An 18,810-nucleotide genomic window follows, 5' to 3' on the forward strand; every position below is an offset into this window, starting at 1 on the left:
CTCTGAGGCTTCAGAGGTCACTGGTCCCTGTCCGATGCGTCGCTGGAGCAGGTTTTCGAAGTTGATGACAGGCGGTAGGGCTGGGGCCAAAGCAGCTGTCGTCTTCCTCCTTCTCTGCAGGCTTGTAGGTCAGCAGTCCTTCTAGTTTCTTCAGGTTGCAGGAGTCTGATTTTCTGGCATCTGGGGAGCCCCTAAATACTGAATTTAGGGGTGTGTTTAGGTCTGGGAGGGCAGTAGCCAATGGCTACTGTCCTTGAGGGTGGCTACACCCTCTTTGTGCCTCCTCCCTTTGGGGAGGCAGACACATCCCTAATCGTATTGGGGGAATCCTCCAAACTCAAGATGGTGGATTTCTCAAGGCAGGCGTCGCCTCAGCTGAGGACACCTTAGAGGCTGTCCTGACTCCTTGTTTTTCTCATTATCTCCTCCAGCTTTGCCGCCAAAAGTGGGGGCAGTGGCCGGAGGGGCGGGCATCTCCACTAGCTGGGATGCCCTGGGGCGCTGTAACAAAAGGGGTGAGCCTTTGAGGCTCACCGCCAGGTGTTACAGTTCCTGCAGGGGGAGGTAAGAAGCACCTCCACCCAGTACAGTCTTTGTTCCTGGCCACAGAGTGACAAAGGCACTCTCCTCATGTGACCAGCAACATGTCTGGTGTGTGGCAGGCTGGCAGGAACTGGTCAGCCTACACTAGAAGTCTGGTATGTATTCAAGGGGCATCTCTAAGATGCCCTCTGGGTGTATTTTACAATAAATTGCACACTGGCATCAGTGTGCATTTATTGTGCTGAGAAGTTTGATACCAAACTTCCCAGTTTTCAGTGTAGCCATTATGGAACTGTGAGGTTCGTGTTTGACAAACTCCCAGACCATATTCTCTTATGGCTACCCTGCACTTACAATGTCTAAAGTTTTGCTTAGATACTGTAGGAGCATAGTGCTCATGCACATATGCCCTCACCTATGGTATAGTGCACCCTGCCTTACGGCTGTAAAGCCTGCTAGAGGGGTGACTTACCATGCCACAGGCAGTGTGGGGTTGGCATGGCACTCTGAGGGGAGTGTCGTGTCGACTTAGTCATTTTCTCCTCACCAGCACACACAAGCTGGCAAGCAGTGTGCATGTGCTGAGTGAGGGGTCCCCAGGGTGGCATAAGACATGCTGCAGCCCTTAGAGACCTTCCCTGGCATCAGGGCCCTTGGTACCAGGGGTACCAGTTACAAGGGACTTACCTGGATGCCAGGGTGTGCCAATTGTGGAAACAAAGGTACAGGTTAGGGAAAGAACACTGGTGCTGGGGCCTGGTTAGCAGGCCTCAGCACACTTTCAAATCATAACTTGGCATCAGAAAGGCAAAAAGTCAGGGGGTAACCATGCCAGGGAGGCATTTCCTTACACACTGGCACCTGTATCCCTCAGGGCCCCTACTGTAGTCCCATTAATAAAGAGCTGCTGCCTGTATTTGTGCATGTTAGGCGGCCAGGCAGCTAGTGTCACTAAGTCCACCCTCAGAGACTAATGTAGCTTCTGTGTGGACCCTGATTTGCTCAGGCACACTGTTGATCCCACCTGGAGACTGGCTATTCCAGTGCTAACTGGAGTAGTAGTTGAAGTGGAACCTTTCTTGGGACAGGCCTTGTCTCCAGTTTGATGTCCATGCTGACTACAGCTGCAACACCAGGCCTTTTTGGGATCAAAGTTTTTACCCTTGTACCCAAATGAGGATTGTGAAGAGGCTTTGGACCCACCCTCCTGTGCAGGTTTTTGGGGCCCTGTAGAAGACTCTTTACTTTTTCCCTTGGATGTCTCAACACTCTTCCCCTGGTAGGCTTTGTGACCCCTTTCTTTTGGTCACCCCCTGTGGAAGTCTTGGTCACCCTTGTCTTGACCCATTGGTCTGCCTTCTTTCACAATTCTTGGGAAGAAATTGGACCTAGGTCTACCAGATGCTGATGCAGTTTATCATTGAAACAGTTACTTAAAAGGTGTTTTTTCATAAACAGATTGTACAGCCCTTCATAAACATTTACACCACTGCCATTAATCCAACCATCTAGTGTTTTGACTGAGAAGTCAACAAAATCAACCCAGGTCTGGCTCGAGGATTTTTGAGCCCCCTGAACCTAATCCTGTACTCCTCAGTGGAGAATCCAAAGCTCTCAATCAGGGTAGCCTTCATGAGGTCATAGGATTCTGCATCTTTTCCAGAGAGTGTGAGGAGTCTATCCCTACACTTTCCAGTGAACATTTCCCAAAGGAGAGCAACCCAGTGAGATCTGTTTACTTTTCTGGTTGCACAAGCCTTCTCAAAAGCTGTGAACCATTTGGTGATGTAATCACAATCTTCATATTTAGTTACAATCCCTTTGGGGATTTTTAGCATGTCAGTATTCTCTCTGACCCTATTTAAGTTGCTGCCACCATTGATTGGGAGCTAAGCCCATCTCTTGTCCTTCCCCCTCTATGGCTAGCAGCTGTCTCTCCAAAGCCAATCTTTTGGCCATTGTGGCTAACAGGAGGTCATCTTCATTGAGGCTGCCCTGAATGCTTCCAGAGTTTCTGGACTCCCCTGTGGGAGAAGCAGCATCTCTGACTATCACTTGTGGAGTCAGGGTTTGAGGGACCCTGGTCTCCCTAACTAGAACAGGAGGGAGTTATCCTCCAGGTCACTAGTTTTCCACTCTGTAAGGTTGTCTTCAGAGGGGTGGTCTCTAGCAAACTCTGCCAAAAGCTCCTGGAGCTGTACTTTGGTAGGGTTTGATCCAGTTTTTATATTTTTTATTTTACAGAGAGTCTTTAAGTTTGACATCCTTGGATGCAGGTAAGGGGTGAGGTTGAGTTCCACCACCATCTCTTCTGTGCTAGACATTATTTCTCTAAAAGTTGGGATACTTTTTAAGAATCTAAAACTATCTCTAGAACTTAATTAAAACTTTTAGAAAACGTTTAAACTCTAAAAGAAATGCTAACAGGGACTTACACAAGGCCCTAGCGGGACTTAATTTTTTTTAGAAAAATAGCTCAAATTGCAAAAATCTGTTTCTAATGACAAATTTTGGAATTTAGTCATGTGATCAGGTATTGGCTGAGTAGTCCAGCAAATGCAAAGTCTTAGACCCCACCGCTGATCCACCAATGTAGGAAGTTGGCGCTGTATATACTATTTCAAAGTAAGAAATAGTGTGCACAGAGTCCAAGGGTTCCCCTTAGAGGTAGGATAGTGGCAAAAGTAGATAATTCTAATGCTCTATTTTGTGGTAGTGTGGTCGAGCAGTAGGCTTATCAGAGAGTAGTGTTAAGCATTTGTTGTACACACAGAGGCAATAAATGAGGAACACACAGTCAAAGACTTACTCCAGGCCAATAGGTTTTTATATTGAAAAATATATTTTCTTAGTTTATTTTAAGAACCACAGGTTCAAGATTTACAGCTAATACTTTAAATGTAAGGTACTTCACTTAGATATTTTAGGAACTTTGAATGAAAGCAATATCACATACAGTCTTTGTAAAAATGGCAATAAGCTATTTTCAAAGTGGACACAGTGCAAAAATCAACAGTTCCTGGGGGAGTTAAGTAAAGGTTAGTTTTGGAGGTAAGTAAAACACTTACAAGTATCAAGTTTGGGGTCATAGGCAGCCCACCGTTGGGGATTCAATGCAACCGCAAAGTTACCACACCAGCAGCTCAGGGCCGGTCAGGTGCAGAGGTCAAAGAGGTGCCCAAAACACATAGGCGCCTATGGGAAACAGGAGTTCTCCAGTTCCAGTCTGCCAGCAGGTAAGTACCTGCGTCCTCAGGGGCTTACGAGGGGGGTTTTGTAGAGCATGGGGGGGACACGAGAAGGCACACAAAGTACACCCGCAGCGGCACAGGGGGGCCGTTTTAAATGTGAGCAAAGCAGGCGTCTGGTTTCGGGTAGGAAACAATGGAGGGACCCGGGGGTCACTTTAGTGATGCAGGCAGGCACGGGGGGCACCTTGGGGCAGCCACCACCTGGGCTAGGCAGAGTGTTGTCTGGGGGTCACTCCTGCATCAACGTTCGGTTCCTTCAGGTCCTGGGGGCTGCGAGTGCAGTGTTGGTTCCAGACGTTGGGTCCCTTGTTACAAGCAGTCGCGGTCAGGGGGAGCCTCTGAATTCTCTCTGCAGGCGTCACTGTGGGTGCTCAGGAGGGTCATCTCTGGTTACTCACGGGCTCGCAGTCGCCGGTGAGTCCTCCCTGAGGTGTTTGTTCTCTGGATCTCGAGCTGGGGCGTCGGGTGCAGAGTGTGAAGTCTCTCGCTTCCGGCAGGAAACGTGCAGTCTTTGCAAAGAAGTAGCTGGTTTTGAACAGGGCCGCTGTTCACGGGAGTTTCTTGGTCCTTTAGTCCAGGGCAGTCCTCTGAGGCTTCAGAGGTCGCTGGTCTCTGTCGGATGCGTCGCTGGAGCAGGTTTTTAAAGTTGGAGACAGGCCGGTAGGGCTGGGGCCAAAGCAGTTGTCGTCTACTTCCTTCTTTGCAGGCTTGTAGGCCAGCAGTCCTTCTTGTTTTTTCAGGTTGCAGGAATCTGATTTCCTAGGATCTGGGTAGCCCCTAAATACTGGATTTAGGGGTGTGTTTAGGTCTGGGAGGACAGTAGCCAATGGCTGCTGTCCTTGAGGGTGGCTACACCCTATTTGTGCCTCCTCCCTGTGGGGAGGGGGTCACATCCCTAATCCTATTGGGGGTATCCTCCAAACTCAAGATGGAGGATTTCTCAAGGCAGGGGTCACCTCAGCTCAGGACACCTTAGGGGCTGTCCTGACTGGTGGGTGACTCCTCCTTGTTTTTCTCATTATCTCCTCTAGCCTTGTCGCCAAAAGTGGGGGCAGTGGCCGGAGGGGTGGGCATCTCCACTAGCTGGGATGCCCTGGGGCGCTGTAACAAAAGGGGTGAGCCTTTGAGGCTCACCGCCAGGTGTTACAGTTCCTGCAGGGGGAGGTGAGAAGCACCTCCACCCAGTACAGGCTTTGTTCCTGGCCACAGAATGACAAAAGCACTCTCCCCATGGTGTGTGGCAGGCTGGCAGGAACTGGACAGCCTACACTAGAAGCCGGGTATGTATTCAGGGGGCATCTCTAAGATGCCCTCTGGGTGTATTTTACAATAAATTGCACACTGGCATCAGTGTGCATTTATTGTGCTGAGAAGTTTGTTACCAAACTTCCCAGTCTTCGGTGTAGCCATTATGGAACTATGGAGTTCGTGTTTGACAAACTCCCAGACCATATACTCTTATGGCTACCCTGCACTTACAATGTCTAAGGTTTTGCGTAGACACTGTAGGGGCATAGTGCTCATGCACATATGCCCTCACCTGTGGTATAGTGCACCCTGCCTTAGGGCTGTAAGGCCTGCCAGAGGGGTGACTTACCTATGCCACAGGCAGTGTGGGGTTGGCATGGCACTCTGAGGGGAGTGTCATGTTGACTTAGTCATTTTCTCCCCACCAGCACACACAAGCTGTAAGGCAGTGTGCATGTGCTGAGTGAGGGGTCCCCAGGGTGGCATAAGAGAAGCTGCAGCCCTTAGAGACCTTCCCTGGCATCAGGGACCTTGGTACCAGGGGTACCAGTTACAAGGGACTTACCTGAGTGCCAGGGTTGTGCCAATTGTGGAGACAAAGATACAGTTTAGGGAAAGAACACTGGTGCTGGGGCCTGCCTAGCAGGGTCCCAGCACACTTTCAAATCATAATTTAGCATCAGCAAAGTCAACAAGTTAGGGGCTAACCAAGCCAAGGAGGCCTTTCCTTACACACAGTGTTTAATATATCTTTAATATAACGGTTATTACCTCCATTCCGCCTCTTTCGTGGGGTGGGGGTAAGCAAACAGCCCACTGGATGCTAGTTTGTTTTTCAATTTACAAAGATGGGAGGGGCAAAGTCATCAGGCCTAATCCCCAGCTCCCTAAATCACCTGCAGCAGTCTTTCTGGCCCCTTCAATGTGACCCCAGGTGTGGGGGTTTCAGAAAACCCACTAGACACCAGGGAGCCCCCCAAAAATAAGCCATCAGTTTTTGTGCCCCACGCCCCTCCTCTGGGAGCAGATACCACCAATCTGCCACCCTTTGGGGTAGGAAAGCCCACTAATACCAGTGAGTTTTTTCAGTGCCAGATGTCCTGGGGTGCGGGTGGGCTGTGGCGTGGTGGGGAGGGGGGGCAACTGTTGTGCCCATTCTGGACTGGGCAAGGCGTGATGCTTGTATGTATATGTATTTACACTTGCATGGATATCTTTCTCTGTACTTCCTTCTCATACCTCTTTCTCACATACCTACGGGAAAACAGACTAGCTCTTTTCCTGCATTCTGGAATATAACATATGTGAGGGGATTTCTCTGTCGAACTGTTTGCTTACCCCAGCCGTTAAGCTAGAAAGCTTAATTTATCTTACAGCTCAGTGTATTCCTATGGAGGTTCAATAAAGGATGGCACCGTTCTCTTGGCCATCCTCTTGCATATTCTTAACCAGTCCTTGGAAACGAGCAACATACCCCAAGAATGAAAACATGCAAAACATTCTTGCAGAGAGCTGTAGACCCATCCCCATGCTTCCAGCAGTGAGCAATCTACTAATATAAAAAAACATTTGTCCAATTGTTTGGAATCTCATGACATTCTTCACCCCTACACAGACAGGCTTCGGATCGGGCTGTAGCACAGAGACCGCACTGCTAGTAGCCACATAGGAACTCCGCTCAATCCTAGTCCAGAGGTGTTCAGCGACATTGATTATGTTTGACCTAAGTGCGTCCTTTGATATTATGTCACATCCTACCCTCATCCAGCGGATAATGGAAGTTGGAATCATGGTAGAAGCTATTAAGTGGCTGTAAGACTTCTTGGTCAACAGGAGCTTCCAAGTGTGCGAAGATTCACTATACGCAGCTGTTCATCCCCTACAGTATGGAGTCCCACAGGGCTTCTCACTAAGCCCCACTTTTTTTAATTTGTATATACTTCCCCGAGCAGAAATTGTACGGTCACATGGTCTTGCCCTAGTATCATACACAGATGATACACAGATTATCATGGCCCTTACACCAGATATCAGCCGAGCCTCCAATCATCTTCAGTCGTGCCTCAAAGAGGTTACAATCTGGATGTCCACAAGCAGTCTAAAACTCAATGCTGACATAGCAGATGTCCTTGTGGTAGGCAGCAACAGGTCAAGATGGCTGGAACTATCATGGCCCGAACAACTAGATGAATTACCTCAGGCTGCCCAAGCAGTAAAAAAATTGGGTTTCTGGGTTGATGACAATCTCATGATGGAATTACATTTCAGAAAACATACAGGTTCCTATTTTGTCATCCTGAGATCCCTCCGACAATTCTTACATTCGTTACCACAACCTGCTAGGAGGGTAGTGGTACAGTACCTAATGAATACACATCTAGACTCTATTTAGGGAGTTTAAAAAATCTGTGACAAAAAGACTCCAAGTGGTCCAGAATGCCGCAGCCAGAGTTGGTCACAAAATACAGCCCTAGCAGCCTTTCACTGCCTTGTCGTTAAAAAAAGGAATCTATTTTAAGGCCCTATGCATCGCGCATCAGGCTGTCCACGGGAAAGGCCCTCACGGGAAAGGCCCTCTCATCATCCAGAACCCACTTACCTTGTATGTCCCTAGGAGGTCTCTTCATTCCGGTAGTCTAAGAATCCTGCTGGTGCCCAGGATCAACAGAGTGAGAAGCAGTGGCCACTCCTTTGCGTAACGGGCTCCCATGCTTTGGAACAGCCTTCCTGTTTCCCACAGAAGTCAGGAGTCGGAAGGCTGCTTCAGAAAACTTTTTAAAACTTTCCTTTTCTGAAGTCTGGTTTTGAATCTGGCTTTGACTCAAAAGGTTCATTAGATATTCCGCAGGAGTGGTTGTAATAAGCGCTGGGAGGACCGGTCGAGTATCTATGTGCTATACAAAAAAACAACTGAATTGAATTGAATAAAGTGACCACTTCAGCTACTGACCATGCCTCATGCCATAAATGTCAGCTTAAGATGAGAGACTCAGTTTGTTTCAACTTTGCCAATTTTTTTGGTTAGAAGTATTCGTCTTTTTCATAATGTAATGCCTACAGCCTCCTTCTAAAAATTCGAACTTTGGGTGCTGTTGAAATACTCTCAGAAATTATAGAGCAGGCCTAGAAATCCCAACAAGTACAAGTTGTTCACCATAGTGACAATTGTTTGCTATGCCGAAGTTGGCATTACTCAGTTGACCCACACTCCAACGCCATGGGAATGGAGGGTGCTGTAATTAGTGGCCTGCAATGCCTAGCTGCAGCTGGGGCTGTGTATGCTTCTGGGCCTCTAAATCGCCAATTTTCATACATGAGGAGTTAGTGGAAGGTTGACTTAAGGCTACTAGTACAAGAAATTAACCTGGCCTTTATGAATGGAGGTATTTCGTTCACAATTTTCATTCTCTCCACAGTAAACATTTCATAAGCCAGATAACCAACTAGACGGCCATTATTAGCTTATGTTTTGAACATAGCTTAAAATATGAAAGAATGAAATAACAGCAGAATTGTTGTGTATTTTCACAGTTCCTGTAACATTCTTTTTTTTGTATTGGATGGTGCCTGTGTGCTAATTCTATATCTGAAATCTTGTACCGATTTTGCCCTGTTCTATCTCGTCCTGTCCCCCAATATGTGTGCATTAAATACTTGCATTGTTTTATTTTTTAGGCCTAACCGATATCTTCTTCATGACTTGGTCCAATATCTGTTTGCTGTTGCTCACAGGCCTTTCATCGCTTATCCAATACCCCGTCCTCTTTATCAGTAAGTGAATTCTTGGTCTTTAATTAGTCAAGTAAAATAATTGAATTCTGCAGCACTGCAGTTGAGGTCATAATTATCAAACCACCTCAAAAACACAACAATTGATCCAGCAGGTTTTTATACTTGTCGTCTGTAAATGTTCTAGTCGACTCCTTCAAGCCTGTTGACACAAAGTATTCGAACTTCTCACATAAACCAAGAAAGAGTGGAGGAAAGTCTACATGCAGGCCTGTGGATGACAAACATATAGAAGATGTTTGATAGCTTGCTTGCATATGACTGTGAAATAGCATGAAACTTGGAGTAAGTTGTGGGATAATGGTTGTGTAGACCTATTTAGTAGCACCGGTGAATGTGTTATTTGCGCCATGTTGTTGTTCTGAGCACTAACAGTGGCAGTTGTGTTTCCATGGGCACTTGTCTCTATGCACAAGGTCATCATTTTAAGTCACATATTAGATCACCAATGTTAGTCAATCTGGTCAATATGAAAGATGTATGTCCTAACCCTCTGCAGCATTGTATAACTCTGGTAAGTGCAAAACTTAGATATTGTGTGTTTTTGAGAGCTTGTGGCTGTACTGCTACATTTTGAATGGAGGAAATAAAATCTTTTTTTTTTTTTTTTTTTAACTTTATTGTGCTTTTATATTTTAAAACTGGTTAAGAACAACACTATATACCAAAACATTCACATAAAACGGAGATTCAGCTTAATTAAAGATAAAACTAAATATACAACTTTTCACAAAGCTAAAAACTCTTTATGATGTCATCATGCCACCCATGCACCCACCCACTTTTATGTTTTCAGTGAAAGGAAGACAAATTACATAAGATCTTGTATTAGTTACTGTCTAATCAGATTTATTATTTTTACAAATGTCCAATGTTGCTTTAATTCACAGTTTAGTTGCAAGGTTTTTTGAATTGAATCCCTTTGAGCCATGGACATCACGAGATAAGATCGATCGGGTAGGTGTAAAAACTATTATCCTTCTCATGTCATTCTGCCTAACCATATTTTTTTTCCTAAATCCTGTATAGCTTTATGGTGTATGTATATTAGATTAAGATCACCATTAAAATCCTCACTAAAATTAATAATCGGTGATAATCTGGGGTTATGTTCAGGATCCCTTAAATCGTTTTAGCACAGAGAAATATTTCACTGTTAAAAGAAAATGTCTTCACAAAGTCTTTTTTTTTTAATCTACAAAGACGTGATCTGCACATGTACCAAACTGCATCCAAACAAATGGGATAAGAAGTATTTCTCTCTTTGTATATGTGTTTTTTGTGTGTGTGTGTGTGTGTGTGTGTGTGTATATATATGTTCGATGGCATGTTTAGCTGCAGATACACATGCTGTGCACATCCCGCCATCTGGTGTTGGGCTCGGAGTCTTACAAGTTGTTTTTCTTCGAAGAAGTCTTTTCGAGTCACGAGACCGAGGGACTCCTCCCATTTCGACTCCATTGCGCATGGGCGTCGACTCCATCTTAGATTGTTTTTTTTCCGCCATCGGGTTCGGACGTGTTCCTTTTCGCTCCGTGTTTCGGGTCGGAAAGTTAGTTAGAATCTCGGAAAAAACGTCGGTATTGTTTGCGTTCGGTATCGGGTTAGTTACAACAGATTGACACCTAATTTTGAAGAGCTCCAGTGGCCCTTCAGGGTTTTTTCGATCCCCCTTCGGGGCCTGGTCGGCCCGGCCACGTGTGACTTCAAGGCTGATGGAACGGACTCCATTCCGCTTCTGTCCAAAATGCCGTAACAAGTATCCGTATACGGATCAGCATCTGGTCTGTAACTTGTGCTTGTCCCCAGAGCACAAGGAAGATACTTGTGAGGCCTGTCGAGCGTTTCGGTCCAGAAAGACGTTTAGAGACCGAAGAGCCAGAAGACTGCAGATGGCGTCGACGCCGACAGGATAAGAGCTTTTCGAGGAGGAAGAGGAAGCTTTCTCTATCCACGAGTCGGACTCGGAAGAGCTCGAGGCCGAAGAAATGCCGAAAACCGTGAGTAAGACGTCGAAACATAAGACTCACGAGAAGTCAACAAAAGCCCAGGGGACGCCACCGCCAACAGGCCATGGCTTAACCCAAAAAATAGGTGACCGAGCCAAGGCACCGAAAAAGGGCACGCTGGTGTCGAAGTCATCCGACTCCGGTCGAGATACCGCCACACAGCAATCTCGGACCCGAGACATCGGCTCAGAGAAATTTCGCCACCGTGACAGCGGCACTGAACAAATTCGGCACAGAGAAACCACCACGCCGAAAATTACAAAGGTTTCTTCGGAGCCTAAAAAGACGTCCAAAAAAGTTTCGGTTTCGAAACATCCAGCCTCGGAGCCGAAAACAGGTTCCTATACAGAGGAACAAGGATTGTCCTCCCAAATGCAAAAACATAGATTTGGAGAGGAACTTCAAGCTGTAGAGCCAGACTATACTCAAAGGAGGCTCCACATTCATCAAGACACAGGGAGGATAACCACTCTTCCCCCAATTAAAATAAAAAGAAAACTTGCCTTTCAAAAAAAGGACAAGGAGCCACAGGCAAAGGTGGCAAAGAAAACAACTCCACCACCGTCTCCACCACCATCAGTGCACACATCACCAGTAGCAACTCCTCCACTGATGCACTCCCCGACTCATACTGCCATGAGTCAAGATGATCCCGATGCATGGGACCTTTACGATGCTCCAGTATCGGACAACAGCCCAGACTCGTACCCTGCCAGGCCGTCCCCTCCTGAGGACAGTACATCTTACACACAGGTGATCGCAAGGGCAGCTGCTTTCCATAACGTCACCTTGCATTCCGAACCAATTGAGGATGACTTTTTGCTTAACACGCTATCCTCCACTCATAGCCAATACCAAAGACTACCTATGCTCCCAGGAATGCTAAAACATTCAAAACAAATCTTTCAGGATCCTGTTAAAGGCCGAGCCATAACTCCAAGGGTGGAGAAAAAGTACAAGCCACCGCCAACAGATCCTTTTTATATTACAACCCAGTTAACGCCAGACTCAGTAGTTGTCGGGGCAGCTCGTAAGAGAGCAAACTCTCATACCTCGGGGGACGCACCACCTCCAGACAAAGAGAGTCGCAAATTTGATGCTGCGGGCAAAAGGGTTGCAGCACAAGCAGCAAACCAATGGCGCATTGCCAATTCACAAGCACTTTTGGCAAGATATGATAGCGCTCACTGGGATGAGATGCAACATTTGATAGAACACTTACCCAAGGAGTTCCAAAAAAGAGCACAACAAGTGGTGGAAGAAGGACAAAGTATCTCTAATAATCAGATACGGTCTTCAATGGATGCAGCAGATACGGCTGCAGGGACAGTAAATACTGCAATAACAATAAGAAGGCACGCATGGCTGCGTACGTTCGGTTTCAAGCCGGAAATTCAACAAGCCGTGCTAAATATGCCATTTAATGAACAGCAGTTGTTTGGGCCGGAAGTCGACACTGCTATTGATAAACTCAAGAAAGACACTGATACAGCAAAAGCCATGGGTGCACTCTACTCCCCGCAGAGCAGAGGCACATTTCGCAAAACACCTTTTAGGGGAGGGTTTCGAGGACAACCTACAGAAGCCACAACATCACAAACAAGGCCCACTTACCAAAGCCAATATCAGCGGGGAAGTTTTCGGGGGCAATATAGAGGGGCACAATTCCCAAAAAATAGAGGAAAATTCCAAAGCCCCAAAAGTCCTCAAAATAAGCAGTGACTTACAAGTCACACATCCCCATCACAATACACCTGTGGGGGGGAAGACTAAGCCAATTTTACAAACATTGGGAGGAGATAACAACAGATACTTGGGTACTAGCAATTATCCAGCATGGTTATTGCATAGAATTTCTCGAATTCCCTCCAACAGTCCCACCGAAAACACACAGTATGTCAAAACAACATATAAATCTTCTAGGATTAGAAGTTCAAGCATTGCTCCAAAAAGAGGCAATATAATTAGTACCAAAACAAGAACTAAACACAGGAGTTTACTCACTGTACTTTCTGATACCCAAAAAAGACAAAACTCTAAGACCTATACTAGATCTCAGAATATTAAATACATACATCAAATCAGACCACTTTCACATGGTTACATTACAAGAAGTAATCCCACTGCTCAAACAACAAGACTACATGACAACACTGGATCTAAAGGATGCATATTTCCATATACCAATACATCCTTCACACAGAAAGTACCTAAGGTTTGTATTCCAAGGGATACATTACCAATTCAAAGTGTTGCCATTCGGAATAACGACTGCGCCAAGAGTTTTTACAAAATGTCTAGCAGTAGTAGCTGCACATATCAGAAGGCAGCAAATACATGTGTTCCCGTACCTAGACGATTGGTTAATCAAAACCAACACGCAAATACAGTGTTCACAACACACAAATTATGTCATAGAAACCCTACACAAACTAGGTTTCTCAATCAATTACTCAAAGTCACACCTTCTGCCGTGTCAAACACAGCAATACCTAGGAGCAACAATCAACACAGTAAAAGGAATTGCCACTCCAAGTCCACAAAGAGTCCAAACATTCCACAATGTAATACAAGCCATGTATCCAAACCAAAAGATACAGGTCAAATTAGTAATGAAACTCCTAGGCATGATGTCCTCATGCATAGCCATTGTCCCAAACGCAAGGTTGCACATGCGGCCCTTACAACAGTGCCTAGTATCACAGTGGTCACAGGCACAGGGTCAACTTCTAGATCTGGTGTTGATGGACCGCCAAACATACATCTCGCTTCAATGGTGGAACAGTATAAATTTAAACCAAGGGCGGCCTTTTCAAGACCCAGTGCCACAATACGTAATAACGACAGATGCATCCATGACAGGGTGGGGAGCACACCTCAATCAGCACAGCATCCAAGGACAATGGGACATTCAGCAAAGACAGTTTCATATAAACCACTTAGAACTGTTAGCTGTGTTTCTAGCGCTGAAAGCATTTCAACCCATAATAACCCACAAATACACTCTTGTCAAAACAGACAACATGACAACAATGTATTACCTAAACAAACAGGGAGGAACACACTCGACACAGTTGTGTCTCCTAACACAAAAAATATGGCATTGGGCGATTCACAACCACATTCGCCTAATAGCGCAATTTATTCCAGGGATTCAGAATCAGTTAGCAGACAATCTCTCTCGGGATCACCAACAGATCCATGAATGGGAAATTCACCCCCAAATACTGAACACTTACTTCAAAATGTGGGGAACGCCACAAATAGATCTATTTGCAACAAAAGAAAACTCAAAATGCCAAAACTTCGCATCCAGGTACCCACAACATCAGTCTCAGGGCATTGCACTATGGATGAACTGGTCAGGGATATTTGCGTACGCTTTTCCCCCTCTCCCACTTCTTCCATATCTAGTAAACAAGTTGAGTCAAAACAAACTCAAACTCATACTAATAGCACCAACATGGGCAAGGCAACCTTGGTACACAACACTACTAGACCTTTCAGTAGTACCTCATGTCAAACTGCCAAACAGACCAGATCTGTTAACACAACACAAACAGCATATCAGACATCCAAATCCAGCATCGCTGAATCTAGCAATTTGGCTCCTGAACTCCTGGAATTCGGGCACTTAGACCTCACACAGGAATGTATGGAGGTCATAAAACAAGCTAGAAAACCTACCACTAGACACTGCTATGCAAATAAGTGGAAAAGATTTGTTTATTACTGCCATAATAATCAAATTCAACCTTTACACGCATCTGCAAAAGAGATAGTAGGATACTTACTACATTTGCAAAAATCTAAGCTAGCTTTCTCTTCCATTAAAATACATCTTACGGCAATTTCAGCTTACCTGCAAATTACGCACTCAACTTCATTGTTTAAGATACCAGTCATAAAAGCGTTTATGGAAGGCCTAAAGAGAATTACACCACCAAGAACACCACCAGTTCCTTCATGGAACCTCAACATTGTCTTAACACGACTCATGGGTCCACCTTTTGAGCCCATGCACTCTTGTGAAATGCAATACTTAACGTGGAAAGTTGCATTTTTAATTGCCATCACATCTCTAAGAAGAGTGAGTGAAATTCAAGCATTTACCATTCAAGAACTGTAGGAAGTTGGCTCTGTATGTGCTATTTCAAAGTAAGGAATAGCATGCACAGAGTCCAAGGGTTCCCCTTAGAGGTAAGATAGTGGCAAAAAGAGATAATACTAATGCTCTATTTTGTGGTAGTGTGGTCGAGCAGTAGGCTTATCCAAGGAGTAGTGTTAAGCATTTGTTGTACATACACATAGACAATAAATGAGGTACACACACTCAGAGACAAATCCAGCCAATAGGTTTTTGTATAGAAAAATATCTTTTCTTAGTTTATTTTAAGAACCACAGGTTCAAATTCTACATGTAATATCTCATTCGAAAGGTATTGCAGGTAAGTACTTTAGGAACTTCAAATCATCATAATTGCATGTATACTTTTCAAGTTATTCACAAATAGCTGTTTTAAAAGTGGACACTTAGTGCAATTTTCACAGTTCCTAGGGGAGGTAAGTATTTGTTAGGTTAACCAGGTAAGTAAGACACTTACAGGGCTTAGTTCTTGGTCCAAGGTAGCCCACCGTTGGGGGTTCAGAGCAACCCCAAAGTCACCACACCAACAGCTCAGGGCCGGTCAGGTGCAGAGTTCAAAGTGGTGCCCAAAACACATAGGCTAGAATGGAGAGAAGGGGGTGCCCCGGTTCCGGTCTGCTTGCAGGTAAGTACCCGCGTCTTCGGAGGGCAGACCAGGGGGGTTTTGTAGGGCACCGGGGGGGACACAAGCCCACACAGAAATTTCACCCTCAGCAGCGCGGGGGCGGCCGGGTGCAGTGTAGGAACAGGCGTCGGGTTCGCAATGTTAGTCTATGAGAGATCTCGGGATCTCTTCAGCGCTGCAGGCCGGCAAGGGGGGGGTTCCTCGGGGAAACCTCCACTTGGGCAAGGGAGAGGGACTCCTGGGGGTCACTTCTCCAGTGAAAGTCCGGTCCTTCAGGTCCTGGGGGCTGCGGGTGCAGGGTCTCTCCCAGGCGTCGGGACTTTGGATTCAAAGAGTCGCGGTCAGGGGAAGCCTCGGGATTCCCTCTGCAGGCGGCGCTGTGGGGACTCAGGGGGGACAGGTTTTGGTACTCACAGTATCAGAGTAGTCCTGGGGTCCCTCCTGAGGTGTTGGATCTCCACCAGCCGAGTCGGGTCGCCGGGTGCAGTGTTGCAAGTCTCACGCTTCTTGCGGGGAGCTTGCAGGGTTCTTTAAAGCTGCTGGAAACAAAGTTGCAGCTTTTCTTGGAGCAGGTCCGCTGTCCTCGGGAGTTTCTTGTCTTTTCGAAGCAGGGGCAGTCCTCAGAGGATGTCGAGGTCGCTGGTCCCTTTGGAAGGCGTCGCTGGAGCAGGATCTTTGGAAGGCAGGAGACAGGCCGGTGAGTTTCTGGAGCCAAGGCAGTTGTCGTCTTCTGGTCTTCCTCTGCAGGGGTTTTCAGCTAGGCAGTCCTTCTTCTTGTAGTTGCAGGAATCTAATTTTCTAGGGTTCAGGGTAGCCCTTAAATACTAAATTTAAGGGCGTGTTTAGGTCTGGGGGGTTAGTAGCCAATGGCTACTAGCCCTGAGGGTGGGTACACCCTCTTTGTGCCTCCTCCCAAAGGGAGGGGGTCACAATCCTAACCCTATTGGGGGAATCCTCCATCTGCAAGATGGAGGATTTCTAAAAGTTAGAGTCACTTCAGCTCAGGACACCTTAGGGGCTGTCCTGACTGGCCAGTGACTCCTCCTTGTTGCTTTCTTTGTTCCCTCCAGCCTTGCCGCCAAAAGTGGGGGCCGTGGCCGGAGGGGGCGGGCAACTCCACTAAGCTGGAGTGCCCTGCTGGGCTGTGACAAAGGGGTGAGCCTTTGAGGCTCACCGCCAGGTGTTACAGCTCCTGCCTGGGGGAGGTGTTAGCATCTCCACCCAGTGCAGGCTTTGTTACTGGCCTCAGAGTGACAAAGGCACTCTCCCCATGGGGCCAGCAACATGTCTCTGGTGTGGCAGGCTGCTGGAACTAGTCAGCCTACACAGACAGTCGGTTAAGTTTCAGGGGGCACCTCTAAGGTGCCCTCTGTGGTGTATTTTACAATAAAATGTACACTGGCATCAGTGTGCATTTATTGTGCTGAGAAGTTTGATACCAAACTTCCCAGTTTTCAGTGTAGCCATTATGGTGCTGTGGAGTTCGTGTTTGACAGACTCCCAGACCATATACTCTTATGGCTACCCTGCACTTACAATGTCTAAGGTTTTGTTTAGACACTGTAGGGGTACCATGCTCATGCACTGGTACCCTCACCTATGGTATAGTGCACCCTGCCTTAGGGCTGTAAGGCCTGCTAGAGGGGTGTCTTACCTATACTGCATAGGCAGTGAGAGGCTGGCATGGCACCCTGAGGGGAGTGCCATGTCGACTTACTCGTTTTGTCCTCACTAGCACACACAAGCTGGCAAGCAGTGTGTCTGTGCTGAGTGAGAGGTCTCCAGGGTGGCATAAGACATGCTGCAGCCCTTAGAGACCTTCCTTGGCATCAGGGCCCTTGGTACTAGAAGTACCAGTTACAAGGGACTTATCTGGATGCCAGGGTCTGCCAATTGTGGATACAAAAGTACAGGTTAGGGAAAGAACACTGGTGCTGGGGCCTGGTTAGCAGGCCTCAGCACACTTTCAATTGTAAACATAGCATCAGCAAAGGCAAAAAGTCAGGGGGCAACCATGCCAAGGAGGCATTTCCTTACACAACCCCCCCCCAAACGAAAGAGGATGAGACTAACCTTTCCCAAGAGAGTCTTCATTTTCTAAGTGGAAGAACCTGGAAAGGCCATCTGCATTGGCATGGGCAGTCCCAGGTCTGTGTTCCACTATAAAGTCCATTCCCTGTAGGGAGATGGACCACCTCAACAGTTTAGGATTTTCACCTTTCATTTGCATCAGCCATTTGAGAGGTCTGTGGTCAGTTTGAACTAGGAAGTGAGTCCCAAAGAGGTATGGTCTCAGCTTCTTCAGGGACCAAACCACAGCAAAGGCCTCCCTCTCAATGGCACTCCAACGCTGCTCCCTGGGGAGTAACCTCCTGCTAATGAAAGCAACAGGCTGGTCAAGGCCATCATCATTTGTTTGGGACAAAACTGCCCCTATCCCATGTTCAGAGGCATCAGTCTGCACAATGAACTGCTTAGAATAATCTGGAGCTTTTAGAACTGGTGCTGAGCACATTGCCTGTTTCAGGGTGTCAAAGGCCTGTTGGCATTCCACAGTCCAGTTCACTTTCTTGGGCATTTTCTTGGAGGTGAGTTCAGTGAGGGCTGTCACAATGGATCCATATCCCTTCACAAACCTCCTGTAATACCCAGTCAAGCCAAGGAATGCCCTGACTTGAGTCTGGGTTTTTGGAGCTACCCAGTCCAGAATAGTCTGGATCTTGGGTTGGAGTGGCTGAACTTGGCCTCCACCTACAAGGTGGCCCAAGTAAACCACAGTTCCCTGCCCTATCTGGCATTTGGATGCCTTGATAGAGAGGCCTGCAGATTGCAGAGCCTTCAAAACCTTCTTCAGGTGGACCAGGTGGTCCTGCCAGGTGGAGCTAAAGACAGCAATATCATCAAGATAAGCTGTGCTAAAGGACTCCAAGCCAGCAAGGACTTGATTCACCAACCTTTGGAAGGTGGCAGGGGCATTCTTTAAACCAAAGGGCATAACAGTAAACTGATAATGCCCATCAGGTGTGGAGAATGCTGTTTTCTCTTTTGCTCCAGGTGCCATTTTTATTTGCCAGTACCCTGCTGTCAAGTCAAAGGTACTTAAGAATTTGGCAGCACCTAATTTATCTATGAGCTCATCAGCTCTTGGAATTGGATGAGCATCTGTCTTGGTGACAGAATTGAGCCCTCTGTAGTCCA

At 46.6% G+C, this 18,810-nt stretch overlaps 1 protein-coding gene across 1 annotated transcript in view; it reads left to right on the forward strand.

Moving 5' to 3' along the window:
* Nucleotides 1–18,810, forward strand: part of NDUFA9 (NADH:ubiquinone oxidoreductase subunit A9) — a 164,243-nt gene that overhangs the window by 107,405 nt on the left and 38,028 nt on the right. The window contains exons 9-10 of the mRNA XM_069228426.1: nt 8,718–8,813; nt 9,722–9,788. Of these exons, the coding sequence (XP_069084527.1) occupies nt 8,718–8,813; nt 9,722–9,788 (163 nt within the window). The remainder of the gene's footprint in view (nt 1–8,717; nt 8,814–9,721; nt 9,789–18,810) is intronic.

The sequence above is a fragment of the Pleurodeles waltl genome, chromosome 4_1 (genome assembly GCF_031143425.1).
Source record: "Pleurodeles waltl isolate 20211129_DDA chromosome 4_1, aPleWal1.hap1.20221129, whole genome shotgun sequence".
In the NCBI taxonomy this organism is placed as follows: domain Eukaryota; kingdom Metazoa; phylum Chordata; class Amphibia; order Caudata; family Salamandridae; genus Pleurodeles; species Pleurodeles waltl.